This window comes from Macrobrachium rosenbergii, chromosome 24 (assembly GCF_040412425.1).
Source record: "Macrobrachium rosenbergii isolate ZJJX-2024 chromosome 24, ASM4041242v1, whole genome shotgun sequence".
Lineage (NCBI taxonomy): Eukaryota > Metazoa > Arthropoda > Malacostraca > Decapoda > Palaemonidae > Macrobrachium > Macrobrachium rosenbergii.
Window position 1 is genome coordinate 35,751,310 of NC_089764.1, and position 9,059 is coordinate 35,760,368.

At 40.8% G+C, this 9,059-nt stretch overlaps 1 protein-coding gene across 2 annotated transcripts in view; it reads left to right on the forward strand.

The window, feature by feature from the left end:
* Atg13 (Autophagy-related 13) overlaps window positions 1-8,777 on the forward strand; it is an 81,224-nt gene extending 72,447 nt beyond the window's left edge. Inside the window, exons 9-10 of one of the 2 annotated variants that reach the window (XM_067126485.1) lie at window positions 6,191-6,444; window positions 6,970-8,777. In XM_067126485.1, the coding sequence (XP_066982586.1) occupies window positions 6,191-6,406 (216 nt within the window). In that variant the 3' untranslated portion in view covers window positions 6,407-6,444; window positions 6,970-8,777. Of the gene's footprint in view, window positions 1-6,190 lie in introns of both variants that reach the window. The other variant, XM_067126484.1, reaches the window with a different exon arrangement.
* The last annotated feature ends 282 nt before the right edge of the window (window positions 8,778-9,059 follow it).

Sequence of the window (9,059 nt, forward strand, 5' to 3'; positions counted from 1 at the left end):
TCCTTGGAATATATCTCTTTCAACAAACACTTGAAAATGTTTTTTATTATCAATTCCTGAATTAGAATAAATCAGACCTCCTGTTCCCAAAACTGATTTTAAAACAATTTATAATACAGTTCACACAACTGAGTTGCACACTGAGTTTTCCATATTTCCAACAGAAATGTTAGACAGAACATCAGTTTTCAGCATGTGTCCCATTACCCAGTTAATGACCACATAACAGCAATCTACAGACAATACTTGCTGCGAAGCAGGGCAAGCATTCAACTATGGGCATCCAGGTGAAGGGGAGTCCACTCTATCCTACCACTCTCAAGCAAACTGCAAGTAGAAAAAGAAAAAAACAACTATTAATTAACATTTAAATCATCTACTGTCAACATAAAGCACAATAAAAACAAAAGTTCAATCATACTAACAAATAAAAAAAATCAAATGTATTTAGCCTACTACATCGTCCCGTCAGTTCTCCTAGACCAAGGTCACAGTCCTGCACCAGCTCCCAAGCGCCCCGCGCCAATTCTTCAGTATCATCTGCTCGGAGCGCCAAGCACCTGTTTCCGACTGCGGATCTCTTAGCCTATGCAGCTGTCCTTCAGTATTTGCGGGTGAGCTTTCCATCCCTTTTTGGCTCCAGCTAGCCCCTGGTCTCTCCTACCTCAACCTTCCTGATGAGGAGCCATCCAGATGACAGACCTGGGCTCCCCACATTGGTGCTTTCCTCATCTTCTAGGAAGGCACTCAAGGAGATTGCAGTTTGATTTTCTGCTAAGGGGGAGCAAGGTAAGGCTTCCTTCGTCTTTATTCCCTAGTGCTTAATCCGTAGGAGGTTTCTTTCCTACACCACCAGGGAAGCTGCTCCTTCCCAACGCTCGGCGTTTTCGTTGGCGAAAATTATGTTTTTCGTTGACAGAACTTGACCACCTTGTCAAAGACCTTTTTGAGTTTGAAGCTTGCAGTTTCTTGGACTGGATGGTGAGAGCGCTAGCCAAGAAGATTGAAGATTGCATGATTTAGTTGGAGACTTCACCTCGGACTGGCTAGGAGTCCTTTCTTGTGCAGACAAGACCATCAGGGATGGCTTTCTTGAACTTGCGGCTCTTTTCTCTTTGGGGGTTTAGAAGAAAAGAGAATTTTTTGTGCTTCTGTTCCACTAAAGGGGTCACTCAGGCCCATAAGTCGGACCTCCAATAGAAGTCGACGTGGATATTCTGGCGCATTCTTTCAGACCCCCCAAGGATTCATCCATGTTTGTTCCTAAGGCAGTCTCTCCTCTCCAGCAACATCCCTTTTGTAGGAGTAAGCCCAAGTCCAGTCTTGGACCTGGTCCAATGTCCGCTTCTCGGCCAGAACTATTGAGAGGAGCTCAAGTCCTTGCACAGGAAATGATGAAGTCCAAGAAGTCCTCCATGCACAAATGGGAGCCAGTCTTCATGAATTTTGGGACAAGTGGAATAACAGAAGGACAGAACAATGGATTGTCAAGGTTCTGAGGGAGGGCTACTCCATTCCATTCAAGAGGTTTGGAAAGACTTTTGGCCCTTTCGGAGGTCTCCTCATCCTTCAAAAGAGAGCCATAGAAGAAGTCGAGGACATCAAGTCAGAGGGCTTCTACTACCATCTGTTTGTGGTCCCCAATCATCAGGGTTTGCAGAACAGTCCTCAACGTAAGTGCCCTCATTCTCTTCATCCGACAGACGAAGTTCAGATGGAGACGAACCAGTCAGTCCGTTCATCCTTCACCAGGGTGATTGGATGATAACCTTGGATATGCAGGATGCATGTTTTCACTTCCCCTCCATCCAGACTACAGGAAGTATCTAAGGTTCATCTTCCAGGACACTCTCTCAGGCATCTAAATGCCTGTCTCCTCTCGGAGCGCCTGGTGCAGCCCAAGCACCCTGCGCCAGCTAAATCTTCCAGTTTCAGGCTCTTTGCTTCAGCCTCTCTATGGCACCTCAAGTGTTCACTCGGGTCCTCACTCCTACAGCTAAATGTCTATTTAAGAGGCATAAACATCAGTCTATATCAGGACGACTTGCCTCTTTGATCCCCTTCGAGGGAAAAGTGCGCAAAGGACTTGAACATCTCCTCCCTCAGGAACTGGGAATAGCATCTACCTTCAGAAGTCCCAGTTGGCCTCATCACAAGAGTTCTTCTATTTGGGGATGAGTCTCAACTCTCTGACTTTTCGGACTTTTCTCTCTGCCAAGAGAACTGCTAGCTGCCTTCAGACGGTCCACAAGTTTCTAGCCCTTCATCTTGCTTGACCCATCAGTGGATGAGCGTACTGGGGACTCTGTCGTCCATCTTGACGTTCGTCAAGTTAGGCAAATTTCACATGAGAGTGTCAATTCTTCCTCAAGGCCAGCTGGCACAGGGAAACACACCCACGCGTTTCCCATCAACCCGAAGATCAAGTCAGACCGGCATAGTGGCTGTCCGAACGTAAACTTTTGGAAGGAAAACCCTTCATCCTAAGAGCCCAGACCTAGACTTCCATTCAGACTCCTTGGTTCTAGGTTGGGGAGTACTCTTGGGGAACCAAGATGTTTCTGGGACGTGTTCGCCAGAAGAACAGAACCTTCACATCAATGTCAGAAAGCTGAAAGCAGTTCACTAAGCTTCCGTGCTTCTCGACCCTAGTTGACAACAAGATTGTGTTGTCCATTCAGACAATACCACAGCCCTAACATACATATGAAAAACAAGGTGGCACTCACTCATTTTCTCTCTGCCAGACAGCAAGAGACCTTCTACTGTGGACAGATCAAATCGAGTGAGTCTAGTCACTCGATTTAGTCAGGGAAAACTAAGTATTCTGGTGGACGAAATGAGCCGCCAAAAAGTAGGTCCTTCCCACCAAGTGGACCTTGGATCCCCTGGTCTATCGGAATGTGCGATACTATGGGGCAGGCCGATATTGGACCTGTTTGCCACCTCAAGGAACCATTGCCCTTCCTCTCTTTTGTTCTCAGGCCCTGACCCTCTAGCATGGGCAACAGATGCCATACTGCAAGATTAGTCCCACTTGGACCACTATGCCTCACCACCCTCCAATTCTTGGGCTCATCACAACGTTACGATGACACTCAGCCCCATTCTGGCTCATGAAAGAATGGTTCCAGGACCTGCTACGGTTGTGGGTGGGTTGACTTTCTGAGACTCCTTCCCCTAAAAACTGTGTCTAGTCACTTTTAGAGATACCAAAGGGTGATCCATTCTTGCCCTGACAGGCTTCAGACTGTCCAGAAGCCTGTCAGAGCATAAGGGTTTTCAAGACACACTGCATAGGCTATTGCAAGATGCGGGCGTCGATTTCCTAGCTGCTTCTTCCAAGCTAGGTGGGCTATTTTTCAAAGCTGGTGTCTCAGACTGAATGTTTCCTCTTCTGTGACGTCTGTAACCCAAATTGCAGATTTCCTTCTTTATCCGAGGAGATCTAGGAATCTCTCGTCCTCACCATTAAGGGGGTATCGAGCTGTGTTTAGCTCAGTGTTTAAACAGAAGGGTCCAGAATCTTGTGTCAATCCCTGATCTTAATGGCTGTGTCAAGTAATTTGATACGTGTAAGCAAAGAAAGGGAGATTGGTCTCATGGAACCTGGACGTAGTGTCAAAGAGGCTGACACGTCCCTCTTTTGAACCTCTTCCTCTTTTTGGAAGCAAAGAAAGGAAGATTGGTCTCATGGAACCTGGACGTAGTGTCAAAGAGGCTGACACGTCCCTCTTTTGAACCTCTTCCTCTTTTTGGAAGCAAAGAAAGGAAGATTGGTCTCATGGAACCTGGACGTAGTGTCAAAGAGGCTGACACGTCCCTCTTTTGAACCTCTTCCTCTTTTTGGAAGCAAAGAAAGGAAGATTGGTCTTGGAAGATGTCCTTTTGAACCTCTTCCTCTTTTTGGAGATGCCTTACTTGGAAGACTCATGGCCCTGGCTACTACTAAAATATTAGCAAGTTCCAGGCCATTGATAAAGGGTAAGTGTCTTGTTTTCACAAGGAGACTCAGTTTGCTACTTTACTCTTGGTTGTTAGCCAAGAACGAGGACCCTTCCAAGCTCTGGCCTGTTATTCCTCCATTAAGACCTTAACAGATACCTTGGCTCTGAGGAAGAAGAGAGAGCTCTTTGTCCTGCCAGGGCCTTAAGTATTTCCTGAGCAGGACCGAGAAGATCAGAGGACCATCCAGTAACCTCTGGTGCTCTGTCAAGAACCCGTCTCGCCCTCTGACTAAGAACACATTGTCCGTCTTCGTCAAAGACTTAATTTTTGAGTCGCACTCTCAGATTCAGGAGGACATTTGGCCTACTTTTAAAGTGAGAGCTCTTGACATCAGGGCAGTCTCTACCTTATTAGCTTTCATGCACATATGTCCCTCACTTCCATTCTGCAGTCAGCCTTCTGGAAGTGTGAACCGATCTTCGTATCTCACTTTTTGAAAGAAGTTGAAACAGTGTTTGAAAATTGCAGTACCTTGGGGCCATTATCAGTGGCTGGCATTGTACAGTATTGGGGAAGGAAGCATGGGAATCTCTGTTTTTCTCATACTATCTCTTCGCCTAGAAGTAAGGTGTCAAATTTTTTTTGAGCCAGGGGATACAGTGTACCTGGAGTATCCACCTCTCTCAGTAGATGGGTTGTGGTGTTTTCAGCGTAGGTGAAAGCGTTGTCTGGTTGTTTTTTATATGATACTGTGCCCAGGTCAATTGGGTATGCTTTGCCACCGATCAGGCCTATCCTCTGCTGCAGAGCTCCTACTTGAGTAGAGGCGACCCATGGCTCAGCCACCACGCCACTACAGGTTAAAATGAGCACCAACCAAAGGCAGTATTCACCTGCAGTAGCTCTCTTACCACGTAAGGAAACGACAAGCATTGTTTCAGCACTAGCAACTTTTCTCTTTCCGAGTCATTACCGTGCTGTAATGTTTTGGAATAGAATATGTCCATGTGTCCAACCCCCATTCAGTGTGAGATTCAGATATGTAATTACTTGGTTAGTTACTTATATGAAAATGATATTTTCATAATAGAATGAAGTTTCATATATACTTACCAAGTAATTACAGAATCAGAGTCTGCCCTCCTCCCCTCTCATGAGCATAAAGGCACAAACAGAATGAGGTTTTCTGCTAAGTCGTTTCCAGTACAGTACTCCCGTTAGTGGCAGGGCTTGTCACCTACACTAAACTATCAAAGTGCTACCGCGATTTTTTTTTTTTTTTTTTAAATAGAGGCTACCTGTGCGAGTTAGAAACTATTGCTATGTAATTACTTGGTAAGTATGTATGAAACTTAATTTTATGATGAAAATATCATATATATATGAAAATAATGTCTTATGTTATAAAGATTGTGTCAATGTTTTTCAGAGTACTGTAAGATAAATTTCTTTGCCTTGAAAGTGATGGCATACCCTTTGGTGACTGGAAATGCTATTCAGATTGACTTGTAATTGGTAATGTTTTGATGCAGAAATTATTATTTTTTTAATACATTTTCTGGCCCAAGTTTATCTGGGACAGGCATTAGTATTGGTCCATGTAATTTAGCTGGAGGAAATGTAAGGATGATAGATTATCATATAAATGTAAGTGGCACGTGGTCCTTCCTTCTTGTTAGGTTTTAAAGATTTGCAGAAACTTTTGTTTTTACTACATCTTTACCTTTAGCTCAACACATTCACATGTTGCTATGTATGGATTGCCTGCAAAGTTTCATGAGTTAATCAACTACCTTTCCGGCCCCATTTGCACGTATGTGATGATAGGTTCCTTATTTATTACTGGCTTCTCATAGTTAACTTTATTCCAGTACACATGACTAACTTTGTACATGCTTGGTCACATCATACGTATGTCATTTGGTATCCTGTTGTAATAGCAAATTGATGTCAGCTCAGTTTCCGTGCTTATTATTAATTCAAAGGCAATATGAATACTGTACTAGTCTGACATACACAAGGATGTCTCCCAGAATGCAGCTCAATACACAATATTCAGCTGTTTTATTGTATAAGATATTTTTATATTAAAAACTAGTGTATACTAGTAACTTGCTGAGCAAAGTATTACTTGTATTCAGTGTGCTTTAGGTAGCCAATACAATAGCCTAATCTGGTTAAATTGGGGGCTTTTAGGGTATGTATTTCAGAAAGCTTTAAGGTATCATTTTTTTTTTTACAGAAAACACCTTTTGTTCAGCCATGTGATACTGAAAATGATCTCGGTGCTTTTTATCGAGAGTGCCAAAGTGCTCCACCTCTTCGAATGTTTGCTGACACTCCCGAAGATGAAATTAGTGATCTCACAGAGCAGCTATTGAGTTTTGAAGCAAATGTGGAGGAGTACAACGAACTAGTGAAGTCTTTACATTCTGACAGTCCAAATAGTCCTGACTGAATAGTCATAAGCTAAGTTCATTTACATAAATATAGCAGGTAAGAACTAATTTTTCTAATTTAACTAAACTAGTAATATTTGTCATTAGGATGTATAAGGATTGGCCTTTTTCATTTTGGTCTGTATAAAGTGCTATGTATATTGGGAACAAACCAGGGCATCAGAATATTTTCTGGTTTATTGGCATATATTTTTTCCAAGGTTTTATAGCTAATTTGAGTAATGAAATTGCAATTTGTATGAAATTACAGTAATGTGTAAAAGTTTGTAATAAAGTGTGCTTTGATATTTTTTAATCTGGCTTGTCATGTACTAGTTGCAACTGTGGAACTTATATAGTCTTCTATGAAGTCTTCTATGAAGATTCCATAGAGGAGTATCACTGTAGACAGATATTGGGATAAGACATCTTGCTCATAAACAAGAAACAGTAAGAGTAGTCTTGAGGCCTGTTTAATTTTCCAAGATAATCTATAATTTTGCCAGGTAATTTGGTAGGATTTTATTGGTCTTCTTGAACTGAGGTCAAGGCTTATCCTAGTTACAGTTTATGTATTTCTCAGGTCTTAGTTTTGAGTCAGTTCATCCATCAACAGTTTTCCAGCGCATTACTAGACGGGAAGATGAAAACCATTTCCATTGGTATGGAAACAATTTCAGTCATATCAGTAAAAATAATAAGTGTCTTCTATTTTTTATCCTGATCAGGAGGAACATAAATTTTCAAGTGTTCTTTGCCATAATCTAGTTGAGAAGTGAATATAGTAATTTTAATGGTGTTAGGTGGAATACTATATGCTACCTGCTTCAGTGAGTTCACATGTGTTTTGGGGGCAAAAGTTTTCTTTTTTGTGTAAATTTTCATGCGACTTGGCAGTAGAACGCTCTTTTGTAGGTTATTGCCACTAGATAACTCAGGTCAGTTATAGTAATTGTTTTTTTAGATTTTCATAATCTGCATCTTTGGATTTGGGTCGACATAACAATGGGATAACATGAACTTTGTGAGTAATTTTTTGTCTGAAAGTAGCAACAGTCCATGCTATTGGCATGATTCAGTACTTCATTCTGACACTGACAGTGCTGTCGTATTTCGTTTATTCTAGAACTTGAAGTATTTTGCTGTCTGAAAGCAAGATGATCTGTTTCTTCCCTGCATTTTATTTTACTCTTTTTAGAGAAAAGCTGCCTAAGAGTTCCTTATAGTAATGCAAGGTCAGATTCTTAATAGAGTTCCTTAATTTAGTCCGGCAAGTACAGCATTTTTCTGTTTAGAGTTGATGTTCTTAGTTGTATAAAGGGCATCAACTTGTCATTATATGTCTCGTAGTAAAGTAGAACATCCTCCATTGTATTGTGGTGGGATGATGGTTTCACAACAATGTGTATCCTTCCTTAGAGTGTTTGAATATTTAGGATATAATGTGTAAAATACAGTTATTTAAAAGTTGTGGGATTAACCACATCCTTTTCTCATTCACATTTTACGTTTCACATATTGCTTCATACCTCTTGTGTTCTGCCAGAGTGTCTTTATTTAAAGTGTACTAGGTTGTAAATAGTGAAAGTTACTTTAGGATTTTTTGATAGCTGAGACATCAGTAGATTGAATGGCAACTTGAATTCTAGAAAATTATTGCATTTTTTATTTATTCTCAGTGATGCACAGTCGCTTACGAATTACTTCTTCTCTGACATTCTATATTTCTACAATGAAGAAGTAGGTACCGAGGATTTTGTTGTGTGTAAACCCTCAATTCTCCAAGCAGTACTTGTGGAATTTATATTTGTATGAGAATTGTAAACAAAAACACATTGTATTCCATCCAGTATTTCATATTCCTTACTCAGCAGTGAGCAAAACTAGTTGGCAGGTCCTCAAAGTATGAATATTAATTTAGTCTAAAGCGCGGTAGATACTTATATTAGAATTGAGGGTACAACCACATACAATCAGTTATAGATGCACATTGTACATTGCACTGATCACTTTGCCAGGCTACTTTCTCTGCCTATGGTTTGATTATAATTATTCGCTTCCACTCTGAAGTTTGTGTAGATGTGTATAAATGTAAATTGAGATATTTGTAATATGTCTGTCGAGGCTTGACTGGTTGTGGTAGAGTTTACCTTCCTTTAGTCTTGATGATTATGGTTGGGCTATTGGGCTATACTGAAAGATGTTAATATTTGTATGTAAATCTGTATGCAAGTGTGAGATTTCTTAGACTACATACATTAATACCTGTTTTTTCAGACTAATTGCTAAGATGCACATGGGTGGTCAGATACTGTATATTAATTCTCACCTCATCTTTTATTTTAGTTTTTTTAACTGGCCTTGGCTTAGGTTGAAGTCAATTCGGTAAGAAATTGAACATTTTCTGACTATTCGTATCAACTATTTCAGACCACTGTCTATTATGAGTTTTTAGACACCTGCTTTTAGCATGAATTAAAACATTTAGTTGCTGAATGACACATTTGGCTTTGCAGAAGTAAAGAATTTTTGATGGAGTCATTCATGCCCGTACCTTAAGAAAGGAGATAGTTGCCACCCATGTTTGCATACAAAACATTCAGATTCCCTAGCTTTATGGCTGTGAAGCTTTAGTTTTCGTAGTGCAGTTTTATTTGTTTTCGATGGATAAAG